A 20,535-nucleotide genomic window follows, 5' to 3' on the forward strand; every position below is an offset into this window, starting at 1 on the left:
TCATTCTTTTTAGTCTAATTTCTAATTCATCTTCTCTTTCCCACTCTTTCTCTTTTTTTCCCACAGACCTGAAATGATATTCAAAAAAGCAGTCCATACTTAGCAATTTTGCTCAATTTAAATGCAGTCTAAAGTCCCATTTTTTATTTTTGAACAAATTATTGTTATTATTTAACTAAAATAAAGGTAATTCAAGGTTTCTCATGCTAAATTTACTGATTTTAATACAGGGATCTTCAAATATAGTAACCTGGGATGATTGGCTTGGCAGTACAAAACTAAAGACTTCATCTATGGAGCACCAAATCAAAATGCTGATCCCCATAAGAACGTGAATTATATAAGCCTAAAAGTCAGCTGAAGGGATATTTTCAATTTCAGTAAGTGTAGAACACAGCACACTACTTCTGTAATAACACTAGCTTAGAGAGTCAGGAAAGAAGGTGTACCCTCCTTTATCAGGTCAAGTACAGTTATCAGTTTCTCATCAGAAAGGTAGACAGGGCTCCAGTTTACAATAAAGCATGCCCCAGACTGGTGACATGCCCAGATAAATGTACGCAATGCAGAAACATGAGCGCCCCATCGGATGTGAGGCCCTGAGATGCCAACACTGAAGCCGGCACGACACACAGACACACAGTCAGATTAACCTTCCAGGTCATGTGACGAAGTTAAAGTGTTTTAGACAGTCACAGTCTGTAATGGGAACTCACTGTATTTTACAGACATATCGCTAATAATATGAGAATAATTTCATGGGGCGAATCTAACTAGGATGAAGTTTTTGTAAGGTGATTAACAAAAAAGTTCAAGTGAAGGAAGATTGCTTGCTGTCTACCCTGGATACAGTCCAAGAAAGATAAAGACTGGTGATAATGATTTAAAGGGCAGGACCATGGAGCCTTGATGTGGATTTGGATGTAACAAGGCTGGAAAGAATCTATAATGCCTCTCTGCTTTCTGACTGAGTATCAACTAAGTAGTCATGTCCTTAACAGGATATGAAATGCCAGGGGAAGCAACAATATCTAACTCCTTTCTCAGGTTTTTAAAGCCAAGATCAAAGAGGTGATTAACAATTGAAATCCCAGAAAGTTCTCCTCACTGATACTCTCCAAAAAGAAGTTCTTTCCTGGTGTGCCAGATTAAAAAGAAAAAAAAAAAGGAGTTTGTAAAATATTTAGCTTATAAATGCTGTTAGCGTCATGCAATGACAACTATATTATTGGTGATAAATTATGAGATTAAACTCTGCAATATTTTGGGGGGGATAAAAATGTTTGTTACTTATGATGAAGTTTTGAAACATAAAAATGTAATTCCCAAGATAAATAAACAAACAAATAAATGTAAGTAATTACAGCAGGATACCTTTTTAAAATTAGAATCACAGAGAACAGACTCCAGGAAGAGGAACATTAGTTTTGAAATTCTAGGGCAACAAATACCCACTATCCCCAGAGCCAGAGTAACAGCTGACAAAACATAATATTGAAGATCTACTCAGAAAGCAACTGACAAATAGTAGGTACAAAATGTGAACCACTGCATTCACATACCTGCTGCTTCTGGGTCATGAGTTTGTGCTTAATTTTAGACTTTTACTAACCATACAACTTCTAGTGAGAAGCTGAGTTTCTTTTTTGAGGGATGATGCATATAACTTGCCTTCTGATTGATTGATATCAAATAGAAGAAACTTCTAATATTGTTTCATAGAGGGATATGTCTGAGTATCACTAGGTTTGGGGCTAATGCAGTAGAGGGAAGGGTAAGGTGGAAATTAGTACCACACATCAAAAGGCAAAGAGCTAAACTGGCAGTATGGAAACACTAGCCAAAGAAGTAACGCTCATTAGCATTGCATTTGGTTGCAGAGCACAACCCATTAATAACTGTGTTAAAGTGCTCAGCAGGCCATTAAACCGAGTAGAACACACACGCAGAGTGAGAGTCCCTGTGACTAAAAGCTATTTATGATAAATACTTACTGAGTTGAATACCTTTCTGGCTTTTGTATAAAAAAAAGAAAAAGAAAAAGAAAGACCATAAGTTTCTTCATTGGTTTTCTGATACATAATGCTCTCCCACAAAATGGGAAGGCCAACATAAAGTCAGGGGATCAACAGGAGGCAGTATAGTTGCTTGGTAGGATGTCATTCTGTTGGGCTTATCTACTGAAGTTCTTAAAACATCAATATTCATTTTATGCTGAAAGGTTTATTAACACACACAAAAAAAAACAAGATCAGTCAAAATGACTTAGACGGTGTGGCCTCTGCCTCTTTGATTACCAAGGGTGTCAGCTGGAAAAGCGAAACCTGCAGTTGGTGGTTGGTGGAAGAAGCCCGAGCTCACAGTCACACAAACTGAGAAAAAGCCTGGACTCACAATCACTCACACTGAAGCCTGAGCTCACACTCACACACACTGAGAAAAAGCCTGGACTCACAATCACTCACACTGAAGCCTGAGCTACACTCACATGCTGAGAAGATCCCTGAACTCACAGTCCCTCATACTAAAGCCTGAGCTCACACGCACACTGAGAAGAAGCCTGAACTCATAATCACTCAAACTGAAGCCTGAGCTAACACTCACGTGCTGAGAAGAACCCTGAGCTCACACTCACACACACTGAGAAGAACCCTGAACTCACTATCACTCACACTGAAGCCTGAGCTCACACTCATATGCTGAGAACTCTGAACTCATACTTACTCACACTGAGGAGCCTGAATTCACACCTACACACAGGGATTACTAGGAAGAAAACTGAGACATTGAATATATTTACCTGTGTGTTCTGCTTTCTAAACAAAAAAAAGTTGATACTGGAAAAGATGTTTTAACTCACACTACTATGCTCCTTTACTACAGCCAAAGGAACTTCCAGAGGCACCAGAGGGTTCAAATACAACTTTCCAGGGGAAGGCCATGAAGTAAGGCCCCCTGTACTCAGAGAGTCTGGGAGACTAAAAAGGCTAGGTCTGTTTCCCTGTTGATCTTCACTCCCTAGTTCTCTCACCCCTCCTTTAAATCTAGGCTGTTACTTGGCTCACCCTCCAGGACTCTCACACCACTGACAGGAAGTTTTCATTCAAACCCATGACGTTACAAGGGTATTCACATATACATGGTATCATACCGTTTCAGTTTTTTTTTTTTTTTTTTTTTTTTTTTTTAATCTCAATCAAACTTCACAGAGCTGCAGATTCCGATGTTTCTGTATCTGGCATCTCCCTGTTGAAAGCTAACACCTCAAACATGGCTTGGTTTCTTCTGAGACACATCCATCAGGACTTGATTCCTCCTAACATCCCTTACCTGTCCACTAGTTCTAAGCCCACCTGCCAAACTGTAAAATGCTTGAGGTTAAAGACCCTAGCTTTCTTATTCAAGATTGCATACCTATTGCCTAAAAGAGTGTGCTGCATAAGACGCTCAAAACATTCAGGAGGTAAAGGATGGAATGGATAGCCTTTCCTGATGTATAAACATTCCACCTCTGATTGTTAAGACCGGTTTGGGTCTACTTACAAAAGTAAATGGAACCCACTAATTTCCTACCATTTAATGACACTCGCTGAACTAATCCGACGCTCACATTTCCCATTACAAACAGTTAGGTATACATGAGGTTTTATGGGTAAAAGACAGCATGAACAATTGGAATAAAATCACTTCTTCTTATCTCTCAATATAAATCTTAATCATAAGTAAAGACACAAACTGAGGCTCTCTAGTTTAGAAATGTGCTGTTTTCTTCCCCTGATGTTTCCGTATGACGTGAAAGGATTCGAATGGCCAAATTCCTGAGGCTGTAACCTAAATAAGGACAACCTTTAACATATAAGCCAAGTTGCTGGAGACGTTGATTTTAAAATGTCTGGAAAGGGCTAAAGTGAAGGTTTAAGGATGTCAACGTTCAGGTTCTTTTTTGAACTTGAAGGTTTAGAGTAGCATTCCCCTAGAAGACAGGTTAAGCCGCAGAAGTGGGTTTTCTAGGGTTACTCAAAGCTGTCTTCTCTGAAAGGAGAAAGCACTGTTCTAATTCAAGGTAAAATGATCAGAGCCTGCCTAACTCTCAGCAAGTGGCTTGTTCTCCACAGGAGAATGGCAAGCCCTATCAATTAGCTTCATGAGGCATCTGTGAAGGGCGACTAATAAATGTGACTGTGAAGCACTGTGAAAATGCAAAGAGCCATCAAGAGGCCTTGTAATTGCCAGGTTGTCATTGGGTCACCAACTGAGCTTTGTGAACACAGTTATCTCATGTTTCTTTTTAAGCTTTGTTTTGTTTTAATTGGTGAGCGGTAATTGTATGTGTCACAGGATACAACATGAACACCACACTGTGTAATCTTTTAAAGCCCCTTCCATGCCCAGCTCTTCTGATGTCAATCCCTCTTAATGACAAGTGGGTGAGGGCTCTCGTCACATTCCCACTGCACAAAAATGTGCTGCAGATGGTAGTTTTTTTTTGTTCTCCCGAAAGTGTCCTGCACATTCTTGATGAATTGATACTGCATAAATGGCCAACCTGGCTTTTATCAGCACACATGATTAAAGATAATGGGCAAAGAGGATATCAATACAAAGGACTTGAAAAATACAGAATTCACTTAATTTCTACCAAAGTCTGCAAGCATCTCATTCTTCTATAAAGCTCTCTCACCTAAGGAAAAATGAGAGATTGATTTCAGATCTCCCCTCCTGAGCCAGAAATAGCTTTTCTCATTCATTGGTAAACACAAAGCTAAAACTTCACTTGTCTTTGTAGGACTGTGTAGAAACTCATTTATTTTTTCTTTTCAAAGCTGCCACACATGTGATATCTATTTTAAAGATAAGCCTCCTTTGCCATGTTATTTCCTTAGAATTCTCTGAAAGGCATGCAAGAACAGCCAGGGCACAAAATTAATATAACCAATCACTCACTAAAATGCAGCTACAATTGCTATAGATAAGAGTTTGAAAATTTTCCTACTCAACTGGAGCACAACCATACGATGGCAGTTTGCTTTTTCAAGCCCAATGCAAGCATCTCAATCTTTGAAACATTTCCCCCCAAAGACGATCTATCATAGACAAGGCTTTGCTGGTGTTCAACAACTCCCCCATGTAATCACAGCACAGCTCGAATCCCAAAACTGGTTACTTAGAGTAGATTTTTAGACAACAAGACAAATAATTTGAACAAAATAAAGATCACTAACTGAAAATTATATGCATAATGAAGTATGTATATTATTATCTAAATTTTCATCTCTGCATAGATACCAACTTTTCTATTAAAAACAAGATGAAGATGTAAGAAGAGATCATTCAAAACAACTGGTGAAAACTTACCTTAGTTTTGAAATCATCTGGCAGAGTCACCAAACTATCACCAAGCTTAAATGCAGTAAAATTTTGCTTAAAAACAAATAAAATAAACAAACAAAAATTCCAGCATACTTATCATTTTGATGTTTATTCTCTGTGACTATATTCATTATTCTTATGCTTTGATGGCATGCATAAAAATGCAACATATTTTTATGATAACAAATTTAAAAATATTTACTGACTGAACCTTTAGATGTTTTCCCACTTCTATAGATAAAGAAGAAGCCAGACAGTGGTGGTGCACATCACTGATTCCAGCACTTGGGAAGCAGAGTCAGGCGGACTTCTATGAGTTCAGGACCAGCCTGTTCTACAGGGTGAGTTAACAGCCAGAGGTGTTAAACAGAGAAACCTTGTCTCAAATAACAAGAAAAGAAGAAGAAAGAAGGAAGGTGGAAGAAGGAGAAGAAGGGGAAGAGAAAGGAAGAGGAAGAAGAGGAGGAGGAGAAGAAAGAAGAAGGAGGAGGAGAGAGAAGAAGGAGGAGAAGGAAGAAGAGGAAGAAGGGGAGGAGGAAGAAGAAGGAGGAGGAAAAGGAGGAGGAGAAGGAGGAGGAAGAGGAGGAGAAGAAAAAGAAGGAAGAGGAAGAGAAGGAGGAGGAAGAGGAGGAGGAGGAGATTGGCATAGTGGGAAGTTTCTGGAAATAGGATTTTAAAGAGAAACTGACTAATTTGGGAAATGAAGAATAAGACAAAGGTTCTTCCTCAGGGAACAATTTATTTGAGGATGATAAATTTTCTTAATTCTTCTAAAATAAGACCAATCAATATCAGACTAATTGTGAGAATATCAAAATTTCACAGCAAACATCAAAATAGATACTCCAAATACTAGGCCTGGGATTCCTGGTGAACTCCCAACTTCCCAGTGGCAGCACCATGGCACTTTTACTTCAGATGGTGCTGGTGGTATTGCTGTGTAGCTACCCGAGACACCTTGTTTTTCAGGAGAAACAAGACATGTGCCATATAAAAAAACAAGTGTGAACAAGTGGGAAGAAGATTAATCTGGTACTATCAGAAATTCTGGATGTGTGATATGTTTCTTCCTATTAGTAGACACTCTTTCATATGCAAAATGGAGATAATCATGGAAGCCAAAGCCAGAATTTAAATTATCATCAAGAAGGACTCAAAACTGGGATGGGTTACAGTGGTTAGGGCTTGAGATCACACTCAGAGGAGAATGGGTATCCCTACTGTTCATCCTGTGCACCAGCTGCAAACAAAGGCAAATGTAGCTTGAATAATTGCAGATCCTTAAAAGAATTATATACAATATAGAAAGCTCTCCTGACAAGAACATCTATCTCATGATAAAAGATATAGGAACTGCGCACCATCCTTTAGATGGTCAAGAATCTCTCTACTGACCCTAAAAATTACGATTTTGAACACAGACTTAACACATACTAGAACCACTGATTGAAAACTACAAAACAAAAATACATCCAAAAGAAAAAAGTCTGCCAGACATAGCAATAAGGTATTAAAATAATGTAACAACACGGAACATTTCAAAATAAATAAGGTCCTCTGAATTGATAAGGTTAGATCAATATATAGCTATGAATATTCAACCTGAACTACTTACCTAAATGGAAAGATGTTGTACTATACTCCCCTGCCTCAGTCTGATGAACTTTGTCAGTATTAAAGAACCTGAGCAAGATCTATGTTTAAGAAACAATACTTGAAGGCAGTAGTCTTACCATGCCTTCTTATCTAACTTTGCCACATGCAAAGCTCTAAAAGATGAGCATCCTCAGCTTCCCTAACCAAGAGAATTCTCTGCAAGGACAGCCCACTCCCATGAGGCCACATCAGTCACACTCTTCACCAGTGACCATTAGACACCCTTGCAACTGCTAAGAAACCTCAGCTGGCACTTACTGACAAAAGAACCTAAGGTTCATGAGGTAAACATCATGTATTACCATATGATTGGGTAAGGAAAGAAGAGTAGAAAGCAAATGGTCTTCCCTAAAGAAAAATACCACACCTTTAAGCACAAGTTGTCAAATACCTCTTTGTTTAAACCCTTTCAGTAAAGATACCATTGGAGTCCTAACTGGAACTTCCATCCACTTTTGGCAGTCAATTTTGGTAAAGCATTCCAAATGAGAATATCTCATCCCATCCCACTTCACCCCCCACACACAACACACAAGGTAACTGTGATCAAATTTACTGAACTCCATGCCTGTAGTTATGGATATGAAACATCCTTGATTAATAAATTAATGTTTAATTAAAACCATGTTTTTCTCTTCAACATGAGGACACATCTAGCGTGGGTTCAGAAACAGTTGATATATCTTGGCTATCACAATCCTTCTTTCTCAGAGCCAGTGAATATGCCAGTCCAAAATGGCTCCCATCTGGTTTTAAATATATTAGTTATTTGCTATCTGTCAAAAACGAGAACTCTTGTTTTTAACATTATGTGTGGCAAATAAGAGGCATCAGGGATCATGAAAAGGTCAAACTGATTGCTTTATTTGCTGCCTTACATTTAAGTTACACATATATTTGATAAATGGCATATTTTCAGTTAAATATTTTTACTGAGAATGATAAGTACATAAATAGAACTAACAAAGTTAGTTAGACTCTATGTTTCAGGTGATCATGATAAAGTTAGCTCTTTTATTTTTGTGATTTATTTTTCCCTTTTAAAAAATAATAAGTGTAAATCTGTCCTATGCTACTAAGTTCTAAGAAGAAGGGATTTTGCTTTGTTTTGTTAAAATATGGATATGGCTTTATTCACAAGGGCTTCAGTGAACAGATCTCACCATAAGGCAAAAGCAATAAAATTTCTCTAATTGCTACCTACTATGATGAGATCATTTAAGTTTAAAATGTGCCGAAAGTCTGAGACAGGGTTTCATTATTTGAAGGTCTTGACTCAGGACTTCTAAAATCGTCACTAACTGAAGTGAGTCAATTTGCATGAGAGCCTCTGAAGTTTGGAGGAATGGAGTTCCCACAGAAGGAATCAGACCAGGGAGACATGCATGAATCAAAGTTACTATCGTACACTTGGCTGGTAATTACTCCTTCCCACACACATTGCCTGGAACCTGGGGTGAAGAGAGAACTGATGGGCCTGTGGCCTGTCATAAATCAGAACCCAAGGAAGACTAAGGGGTTTCTTCAGCTCAGAGATGGCTGGAGCCTTGGAGAGCACTACCTTGGGGCAAACAGGAAAAATCAACATCAGGTTCTGGGCAGAGTGTTAGGGGTCAAAGTCTAGAAACCCAGACAACTAGGCTTAAGACAGTAGATGGAAACCTAAATACTTGACAGGGGAACAACCTACAAGCCAGGTCACAGACAGCCAGTGGAGGGTACTGTCACGGTCTGAGACCACTATTTGGTCTGGAATAGCCTGGGAAACAGTTATGCAGCACTTACAAATGTTGGAGTTGCTTCTTAAATTATCCCACTGCCTATCAATGTAGAAATACCTCACCGAATCTCGAAAGTGAGCGCTCCTGTTTCTGCTTCATTCTTGATATGGGTACACAACCTACGGAGAAGTCCCATCCACTGCTGCTGGATACTATTTCTGATGCTTGCATCTATGGCATGAATCCAATAAATTAGAACGCTTTGGAGAAATGTTTTCTCCATCTGGACTTTCTTCTTTATAAGTGTCACAGTTCAGCTGAATTTGATTTACGTGCATTTCTATTCTGTTTCTCTGCTCACATTGGCAACACCGCAAAAAAATAAAGCTAAATGTCTGATATCCCATATCGTTGACATCTCCTTTTCACAATGATTTGTCTTATCCAACAACTGAATGCTGAAAATTTAGAGTACATTTTAAAATAAATATTACCTATTGTTGGTCTATAAAGTAGGAGGAGATATAGCAGGTCTTATATTTCTTCTGCTTGCATTCTCTTTTGTCATAATTTGTTAAATTTCCTCTATCAAATATCACATCTTTCTATGACATGCAAAATTGCAAGTATTTTATACGTATAAGAGATGATGTCTTAAATTGAGGTGATATTTATCTTTTTTGTTTGTTTTCATTTTTGCAAGCTTTATTTTTATTTCTATCTATCTGCTGTCTGTCTGTCTCTCTCTCTTTCCCTTTCTCCTTCTCTCTCTCTCTCTCTCTCTGTGTGTGTGTGTGTGTGTGTGTGTGTGTGTGTGTGTGTGTTCTGGATATATATATATATATATATATATATATATATATATATATATATATACTCACAGAACCTAGAAGAAGGCATTCAACCCTTTGAGGCTGCAATCATGAACAGTTGTAAACTACCCAGAGTAGGTACTGAGAATTGAAATGGGGTCCTCTGGAAGACTAGCAAGTATTCTTAACTACTGAGGCATCTCTCCGGGCCCTACACCTACTTTTCAGGGATCTTCTTCTCAAACAACAATACCTAATAAATAGCACTTCATTTAAAAAAATATAAGCTTATTAACAATTTTGGATTCTGCTTAAAGGTTGTATTTACAGACTACTTTAGGAAACAGCTCAGTGTCTCTGATAATACTTGGCAATAGTACATGTCATAAACGTTCTCTCATTCCCTGGCCAGGGCGTGCCACAGACACTGCTCTGACATCCCACCTGTTCTCAATGCAGGCAGCTCCTCACAGTGCATAGCCCCAACCAATTAAAAAGCCATTGCTAATCTCTAGTTTTAAAGACTTTTCTTTCATTCTAGGGCTTGATTACTTTATAACTTCCAATGGTGTTTATTATACCTATTTCACTGGTACACACAGAACCAGGCTTTTCAATATACAGGCTCAGGATATACAGAGCTGGAAGAAACCATACTTAGAAATGAGAAAATGATGAAAATGAGACATTTGTGCCTAACCAGACAATCCACAACCAACCATTCTTCAAAATTGTTTTAGTTTTAAATATGTATATTATTAAGCAAAACTAGAGTCTTGATGTTCATTATGTAAAATTTCATGTAAAAATTAAAAGCTGAGAAGTTTATATTTGAGGAACACGTGCATCACTCAAAATACAGGCAAATTAACACATTTCAGTATATGAACCCACTACATGGGTATTTAATGTGACTTACACCTCTAACAAACATACATACCTATGCTGATGTTTTTTTAAATAGTTTTAGTAGATGCCTGGTGAAATTCGATTAACTTTAGAACCAATTAGGTTACATAACCTACAGTGATAGAAAGACATTTATAAATAAAAATTCAAAACAAATTATTAAAGTTTTAAGGGACTTTAATATCAAAATAAAAGTGACACACATCTGTTTTGGTATATATTATATTTTAACTCCCTTTAATAAAGTTGTAAAATTACAGAGCTTGTTAGAACCTTCTGTGTTGCCTATGATGATCCTTTTGTATCGATAAGGAATATAGGGCTTGGGAAATTTTTTAGGAGTGTCCCCCAGGTCTACGAGTTATGTGATGGCAATCGTAATCTCAGATCAAGTTCTCATAGACCCCTGTCCAGTGTTGTTTCAAGCATGTCAAAGTGCCTTTCAATCATTAAATTACTCTGAATTCAAAGTCATAAGTTAAGGCTTCTTAAATATGACTGACCTATACTCTTCCACATGCAATAGCAGTTTTTAAGTTTTTAGGAATTCTCAAAACATTTAAAATTTATATACTTTAATAACTTTATATTGATAAAGAACATGATTTACCTATATCACATTTCTTGTGCACAATATAGTTAAGTTTAGGTGATAAAGATATTGACTATTTGGATTCATGTTTGTCTGTCTTATATGGAAAAGACATGTAGGTGATTGCCAATTATTAATTGGCAACAACCTTAATTTTCAGTAGGTTATATTTCATGAGCAATGTTTATTTTTCTTCAGGTTACAGGGAAGAATAAGATGGGAACACAAGACTTCAAGAAAATGGCTTGGATCCCATTATAGGAAACAGCAGAATCAGAAAGTGGAAGACATTTTGATGGAGATATCTCTACCTAGTCACAGAGGAAGTAACCTATGTCTGGAAATGAAGATCCAGGGAGCCTGAGACCAGTCTGGAGTCACAGCCCATTTGACTGAGTCTCTAGTAAGCCAATTGTTTTGATATCCTCATCCCAGTGATATTTAATAAATTAAATATTAGTGAATTAAAATAATTCTAAAAACAAACATAAAACTATGTTCTCCACTTTCAAGTCAAGAGCAAGCTATCTAATCCATTTAGAGAAGACTGATTTATATTTGTCTTTGGCTTTACTTTGGGCTTCTTGAAGGAGTAAAGATAAGAGGAAAAAGCCACACTTCTGGTACCAGTCTGGCACCAGTGTCTCTCATGACTCCATCTCCTACTGTCTCCAGTCTTGGCTACTTCTGCTTATTAAATATCTGTAATTCTAGCTGTTCTGTCTACACAGAAATATCATGCTCAATAAGTCATAATTTTGCTGAATTTATCCAAAAATATCTATCACAAATCTAAAAGTTTAAGAATTTGAACATAGATATAATTGTTAATGTTCCGTTGTGTGTTTCAAGATACTAAAGGTGAATTATTGATGTTATGGCCCCTCACCACTTAACAACTGGCAAATGCAATGATTTTATCAATAAGTGTAGTGAACAGCATAACCCATGTGCTTAATACACATGTCTGTTTTAACAACAATCTCCCATTAGGATGATAACATGTGGTCATGGATCAGATTCCTAAGAAAGACCTTTTAAGAATGAGAAGATCTCATTAGAATGCAATATAGTTTGGCATTTGGAACACTCTTATGTTGTCTTGAGCTTTTTTCTCCCAATAAATTTTACTAATTGACATTTTCCCTGGGAATCATTAGTTTAAATATCCATTCAGTTAGGTTTCTTAGCATGACATCCTCCACCATAACATATCTACATATGCCTCCACTGATGTAGGAGGATCTTCTGTTTTGTGTTGATTTCATTGGTTAAATAAACTGCCTTGGCCTTTTAATAGGGCAAAAAATTAGGTGGACGGAATGCTGGGAGAAAGGAAGCAGAGTCAGGCAGACGCCATGGCTGTTCTCTCCTAGATGGACGCTTGTTAAACGCATCCTAGTAAGCCACAGTCAAGTGGCGATACAGATTATTAGAAATGGGTTAAAAGAATATGTAAGAGTTAGCCAAGAAGAGGTTAGAACTAATGGGCCAGGAAGTGTTTAAATGAATACAGTTTTCCGTGTAATTATTTCAGGTGTACAGCTAGCCAGGAGCCAGGCGGCGGGAACGCAGCCCGGGACTCCCTTTCACTACATTCCATCCCAATGTTCCCACATTGGTGGAGTTTTCATTTGTCTTTTGAGATTCTACTAAACTTTATGCAGACTTTTACTTTTTGAAAATTATATGAATTATCTACCTCTCCCCAATATGACTGCAAAAGTAGTCAATCTTTAATGGATTAACTAATTTCCCTAACAGTAATACTTAGCTTCTATTGTGTTGTATGACATACTGGGGTGACTATGCATAAGAAAAAAAGAATTCTGCACCAATTACCCTGCAAGATGCCAGATTAGAAGCTTCCATGCAAACAGTAGCTAAAGAACATCATCACTTGCTGTAAGGATCCCAGAAAGGCTTACACTGTGACGTGTGTGTGTGTGTGTGTGTGTGTGTGTGTGTGTGTGTTTGTTACTAATCCACCAAGAGTAATTTCTACCCAAAAAGAACCCTGTACTTACAGCCCTACAAGATTAAAAAACATTGGTAAATCATATAGCAGAAAATGTGACAAGGAAAAAGACAGAAACAATATATAGTAATCTCCACTACAGAAAAGAGAAAGGGACAAGGTTTCCATTTGGCAGAGTCCTGCCACCTCTGCCTGAGCACGGGGCTACTGCTTGTTCACACCCAGGAGAGATGAAGGAGCCGTTCTGAGATCCACAGTTGGACTGTGTTGCCATGGAAGTAATAGGCACAATTGCCTTCGCTCCTGTGTAACCGTCCCAGCGCTTCTGGCAATAGTCACAGTTCTTTCCTTTTGTTCCGAAACAGCCCTGATTCATTCTCAGGGCTCTGAAAGATGGCATTGTGAGACCACATTGTGACTAAATTACATGAGAGGGCAAGTTTTCATTCCCAGTCCTAAAATTAGATACTTCAGCACAACAGAAATAGCCATGTTTGCTGAAAGGGCACTTCTTGGTGGAAATCCCAGAGCTTTGTCTGCCAGGCAGGTCTGCTGCAGCACAGCCCAGAAGTGGGCAAGGACACCAGGCAGTACTGGGTGCTTGTATTGGACCCAGCTCTCAAGAGGTGGGAAGGGCCTGGGTGGCACAGAGCACACAGAGTGCCTGCCAAGCAGATGCTGCTGCCAGAGCATTTGATCAAAGGGAACAGATTTCCCAATAGGGCTTGGAACAAATGCACTTCGTTGGCTTTGAACCTACCACAAACTGTTTGTTTCAGTTTTACCACTCACTGTGATGTGAAATTTAGTCAATATAGAATAGGGGAGGATAATTCTTCCAAAAACTGAGAGTTTACCTCAGGGGTATATATGAATAGCAATGGAAGCCCTCAAAGTATCAACTAAGTGCATCAGCCAATTAAAGATACCTAGTTGAAGAAAATTCTTCACTGCAGACAGAAACAGTGGCATTAATAAATTAATAAATTCCCATGACCATCAAGGCAGCCATGATGGGATGAGCAGATTGAAACGAAGCTGGGATTTGGGGCTAGCCAATTAATTACAAGTTGAACATCACCACTGTGAGTCTCTGCTCACTGAGCCACTTCAGCCCCGTGAACAGAAGGTCTCTCTGGTCACACTGTTATGAGTGAATTTTCTATGTAGACTTGTGATTGCATAATTTAACTTTATGATTCTAAACTGTCTTGGACATGCTCCAAGAAGAAACACTACTGTGAAACACAGGATTTCTCATATTTGTGATGGGTGCTGTTGCTTTCTCAAAAACAACAACAAGAACAAATGAGACAATAAGAGTAGATAAACAAAAATGATGGATTTAGTAGCTTTACTATATGGCCTTGTATTAATCGTGTAAACTGATTATCAGGTCAACCTACATCTACCTTGGCCTGAGTCCCTTCTTAACTAGCTATCTGTCCATGGAAATACTCCTAATCTCTATGAACTTGATATTCTATTTTTAAAATGTGAGTTATAGTAAAGGATATGTAAGTTTCTATCCAATTCTGAGAATCTATGGCCCTATATCCAGAAAAAAATTCCTGCATTTATATATGAGTTTATAGCAAAACAGATGTGATACTTTTCATTTTGACATAAAATTCCTTAAACAACTGTAACTTCATACCACACCATGTCTGTTATTTATAAATGCCATTTATGCTATGTGGATGAGTCTACCTTTTTTGATTAGGTCAATAAAATTGGATAGATATCATCTACATTTATTTAAATATCATGCAATTTTCACTGATGGTTCCTATCATATCCAATACGCATGTAGGGAATTGAGAGCTTAGTTTGAACAGCTTTAGCATTAAATGGATTGCTAGAGTGATACACAATCCTTTGAGATATTTTTAATGTGTTCTTAATAAACTGTTCACATTAGTGCTCAAGAACAGTCTGGGTAGTCTTTGCTGTTGGGATACTGGCCTTTTAAAAAGGCATTTAAAAAAAAAAGTATCTAGCAACAATATTACATTTTCTAAGTTTAGTAAAATGATTGCTCCTTTAGATGTCATTGAAAATTGCCCATAAACATATTTAAAGTACAGTTCCATAATCCTGGCTGGGTACTCTTATGACCATTGAGTTGCAAGAAACTCTGCCTTCCCTGGATACCTTGTTGCAGAGCAGCTGTCAGGCTCCCACCCCACTTCCTGTGGGAAACTCTCCACCACCAGTCAGAACCAACTCCATTATGTCCAGCATCTTGCAATTGTTCTATACAGTCAGTCCTTCATTGTGGGACCTGATTAACTTTGCAAAGCTAAAGGATTTGGACTCCAGTCTTTATTTATACTTTACCCCCCAAATTGTAACAGACAGAGCCTTGTTGCTATCAACCTTTTACAGTTGTGATTTTGTTAGTTACAAACTGCTGTATATAGAGAAGTGTACGTGTTTTAAGAGGAGATTTCTTCTTCTCTAATTGCCAAACATAATTAGGCTGAACTCTGAACAATCAGAAATGAACCTGGCTATAGCCTCAAAGGAACCTGACGTACTTAAGAATCCAATTAGCCACTACATTCTTATTTCCATTAATCCAAAGACAAATGGGCACTCTTTAATAAATTTAGGAATAAAAGATACCTTCTAATCAAGGCACAGTGAGAAAGCTCTTATAATTGAAAATCAAGTGTTTGAATAGTGAAACTAATTTATACAGGAACATCAGCGTGTAGCACTGGGTTGGCCTTGCACATCAGCTAACATCAGGAAAGTACAGAGAGGCTCTGCGGGGAAGGGTCTCCAGACATTATTTGCAACCGGACATAAAATATCTAAAAACAAGCTCCACAAGCCTTTGTGCCATCCAACCTAAGTCTCAATCTTCTCAGTAAACACCTTTACAGAATTTCAGTTCTCTAGGATCAACTTATAGTGTTCCAAATTAGGTTCTCATGTGTGTGTGTGCATGCACACACGTGTGTATGTGTGTGCGTGAACTTGTACTTACAGGGTCAGTTAAACCAGCAGTTGCATCATGTAAACGCCTTAGCTATAAGTGAAAGAGATACTCAAAAGTTAAAAACTTAAAGTATTGTTTGTAAACTGAGACCCATCATATTCTTGGCATACATTTCAAATAATGTATTTTGTTTTAAGCTGATATGTAAATATGCTTAGTTAAATATGCAAAGCTGTTTGCCATATTGAATATCTAGAATTAGATGTGGTATGGTTTTTTCTTTTATATTATATATAATAAGTACATTGCTTATATCAATATCATAGGATCAATGAAACATGGTCTTCCCTGCTCATTTTTTAGAGGAAAAACAAGACAAAGGCTTTTTTTTAGAGTAAAGTCTCTATGTGTTTAAAAGCATATAATTAGACACTTTGTCCAATACTTTAATATGAGGAATGATGTACTAGTTTCTCAGTTTAGTATGCAGCCCTATGTATTTAAATATTCATATCCTCCAGAAATATCCAATGAAGTTTTTGTTTTCCTTCAGGAGTTTTATATTTATTTTTACAGATGTGAAAACATTTTATTACATTTACTGTTTATTGCACGTGTATGTGCACACATGCCACACTATGTGTGGAGTTCACAGGACAATCAGCAGAAGTTGGTTCTCTGCTTCCACCTGTGAGAACCTAGGGATGAAATGCAGGCCCTGGGGCATAGCAGCATGTAACTTTACCTATAATATCACCCCAGCAGCCTCACATTTTAAAAAATCGCTTTCTCATCAGTTGGACTTCTCAAACAAGAAGGCACATGACTGATATTTTAATGTTTGAGGTGAGACCCAATCCCTAATAAAAGGGAAACACAAGTATTTTGTTTTACATTCCTTTTCCCTATTTTCTTTCAAATTTATAGTTGCCTGAGATATAACAAGCATACGTTATGGATTTTTTAAAAATTTTCTTTATAACAGGGGAGAAGTTAAATGTTTTCAGTCAAGGGTTCTAGTGCAGTCATACTATAAATTCAACATAAAAGGAAATATTTGTGGAAAAAACAGAACAGTAGGAAGAACATAATAGAAAAATGTATCAGTATCTTATTTTGCAACACAAACTGTCCTTTCTGGTTGATGAATTTGAGCACAGGAGAAGTTTGAGAATAAAGAGAAGATTCACTTCATTAATTCCATGATTTCTAGAAATAAGTTAGCCATGATTTCTAGAAATAAGTAGGCCAATGAACGAGACAGAAAAGCATTCTCATGTGCAGGACACAATAGCCCAAATCATCACAACTGAACAAAAATGTTTTTAAAGCAACTCTAAATTATTAGACCCCAAATGTTTCTCCCAAACATTTCTGCCTTCAAGTTTAAATATCTTGTCTTTGAATGGAATGTGTTTATCTGTCTTATTTAAATTATCACTTACTCATTAGCTGAGGGGCAATTATCCCTTAGTCACGTACAAAATGAAAATGGTCATAAAGGTAGAAGGAATTCAGGGGATCTGTTTCTTGGAAACCTCGTATAAGATGTTTAAAAGCATCACCGCCTTCTTGTCAGACAGGAAGATACCCTACAACCTGTGGATTTGCTGAGTTTCTCAAGAAAATCTTTTCTGATAACCACCACCTCACAAAACCAGCCTCGTCCTTACCAATTTAACAGCTACAGAAACAACTTTGTGAGTGAAATATGTGACAAGCCATTTAATATCCCAGAAAAAAAAATCCGCAACTTTCCACTCACCAGCGACAGATAATGAGGTCCCAAAGTAAACATTGCCGATTACTGTCATTACACTTTGTTGCACTAAATGAGTTCAATTTAATCAAAAAATTCTAGAAAGCACTAATTTAATTAAAGTATGAACTTCTAACCAATAACTTTACTTAGCTCATAAATGACCAAAATTTCAATGTAAATGAGTCCCTTCCTTTTACCCACCGGCTCACAAGGGCAGTGTGAGTGTTGGTCCCTCCCTCACGTTAAATTACTTCACAGCCTTACTGACATTCGCATCCTTTAGTGCACTTCTCAGAAGTCTGGGGCGAATGATGGCCGTCATGGAACGTCACCACAGTCTACATGAAGAATGGCTTTTTACAACATGATTTCTATCATTTAAAAGAGAACATGTAATTGCGACTTTAAATTTCAAATAAAAGGCTACAACTCAAATGGCACTGGCTAGCTATGCACTTCTGGAAGTCACCCACCTGGGGCAGCATGCGATTCTCTTCTTCCAGCTGTCTGACTCTGGCCTCCAGCTGCCTAACATAGGACAAGGTGGATTCTAAAATTAAAAAGAAAGAACTCACATTATACACAAGGTCTTGTTTGCTGTACTTTTAAGGATATCTTTGGTCGATTATTAAATTGGATCAATAGACTACTTCATCTGTTCTTTAGAAAAGAAAGAAAATTCTTTCCAGAAGAAACATACACACTATACAGTTTTGAGGATTGTACAATGTCAATCAGTATTCAAGAAAATCGTAAACGAGGAGGCTGCTCTTTTTCGCACCAGTTGAACCTCAGAACTTCTGGGGCCTCTCTTCACATATTTTTACTTTTCCCATACACCAGATATTTCTGTGATATGATCTGTAACCAAAATCAACTACCAGATTTTATTAACTTTTTTTAACTAGAGTGAGTATCAAAAACAAAGATCCTTGCAATTTCTCAAAAAACATTAGAAGTTTTAGGAGAAACATTTATTCTTCTTGTTAAATTATTAGCTGTGATTTAGAAGATATCCATATAAGCGCTAAATATTTACACCAGCATTTTAGCTGGGTCCAAGGACCATGATATGTTTATTTGTTGTTTGCTTCTTTCTTTGTTTTATGTCTTTCTTCAATCTTTAAGCAAACTAAAGGCAACAGAATTGCAATTGATAATTGTTTTAAATTTTTCAAAGTTCAAATGCTAGACACTTCAAATGTTATGTTCCATTTCTGTTCGCACACAAAGTCTGCATTTTAGAGCTTCTTGGCATGAGAGGGGTCACAGAAGAAAGAGAGTAGAGTTTTGCACTGGGAGGAGTGTGAATGGTGAGAATTCTTCACTAAAATGACAGTATTCATATGTCTCATTTAGCAATGCATGTGGGACATTATTCAAGGACAGACCCATTTCAGGTGTAGTAAAAAGCACAAGGCAGAACAATCCATCCAACTCATATCCCCATATGTAGTTAACAATGAAGCAGCAGATCGCCCTCGGGTCAGGATGATCTGGGGTCTCAGAAACACACAAGTAAAGCAAATGATGGAACTGAATCACATTAATGGTACACGCTAAAAGTGTTGGTCATTGGAGCTTTAGCTACTATGCATTAACGCTGTGATCTGAAATTCAGCATGAAAAATTATTAGTCGTTTTACCTGGAAATTGCTTAAATAAACTCATTTTCTTTTGGGAGGCTTCAAGAGAAAGAATCTGGCATTTTATATGAGAAGTATCAGTTTTTAATTCATAAATAAAACAAGCTCACCTCATTGGAACATGGCAAGTTCATGTTCACAAAGATCTGCAGAAAAGCCACCCTCAATATCATTAACATATTGACACACTGACCTCAAGACACTTTTGATATAAACAGGTGGAAACAGGGGAAACTGAAGACACTTGCTAGACATGTGCTCTCACCAAAGCTTAATGGAATGTTAAAGCTATGTTCTGCAGACTTTTCCAGAGAAGGAAGGAGAGTACACTGCATAGTAAAGGCAAGATTACAGACCTGGAGTCTGCAATTCTCTGTAGATCAAGATGCAGAGAGGAATTCCTGACTCACACAGTTCTGCAAACCCAGTTTTCTCCTGTAGAAAAATAGCCTCCTGCTAAGGACCTTCAAAATTAATAACTGCTCTGTCATATTCTACTTAAGCCATAAAAACTAGATTATTTTCTCCATTTTCACAATGTACAGCTCAGTCATTTTTTCCTTGTACTACACTATCTCTGAGGTCATGGAACTTAAAAATCCTTTAGCCGGGCGGTGGTAGCATACACCTTTAATTCCAGCACTCGGGAGGCAGGGGCAGGCAGATCTTTGTGAGTTAGAGGCCAGCCTGGTCTACAAGAGCTAGTTCCAGGACAGTTAGAGTGTAACACAGAGAAACCCTGTCTCAAAAAACAAAAAAACAAAACAAAAAAATAGACTGGAGAAGAGTCTGTAAAGATGGATTCTACTGAGACTGGAAAATGGTACTGGAAGGAATTTGTTTTAATTGAGCGATTATATCCAGTCACTTTAGTCTATTTATCATTTTCTGTTGTTTAATTAGTTTGAAAATAATTTCTTTCACGCAATGTATTCTGATCATAGTCCATACTTCCCAACCTATCCAACTCCTTGCTTTCTTTTCCTTACTTTTAAGAAAACAAACATAGCTCATGGTTTCTTCAAATCTTGATTTCAACACTGAAAGTGTCATATACACGTGTGCACGTGAACACACACAAACACACACATATGTATGTATGTATGTATGTATGTATGTATGTATAGACTCAGGTGTAAACA

General features: G+C 37.5%; 1 protein-coding gene across 5 annotated transcripts in view; it reads right to left on the minus strand.

Moving 5' to 3' along the window:
• Ccdc85a (coiled-coil domain containing 85A) overlaps positions 1-20,535 on the minus strand; it is a 189,912-nt gene that overhangs the window by 23,001 nt on the left and 146,376 nt on the right. For all 5 annotated transcript variants that reach the window (XM_048435394.3, XM_048435398.3, XM_048435396.3 and 2 more), the window contains exon 3: positions 18,221-18,297. In XM_048435394.3, the coding sequence (XP_048291351.1) occupies positions 18,221-18,297 (77 nt within the window). The remainder of the gene's footprint in view (positions 1-18,220; positions 18,298-20,535) is intronic.

Source organism: Myodes glareolus, chromosome 8 (assembly GCF_982192425.1).
Source record: "Myodes glareolus chromosome 8, mMyoGla1.1, whole genome shotgun sequence".
Lineage (NCBI taxonomy): Eukaryota > Metazoa > Chordata > Mammalia > Rodentia > Cricetidae > Myodes > Myodes glareolus.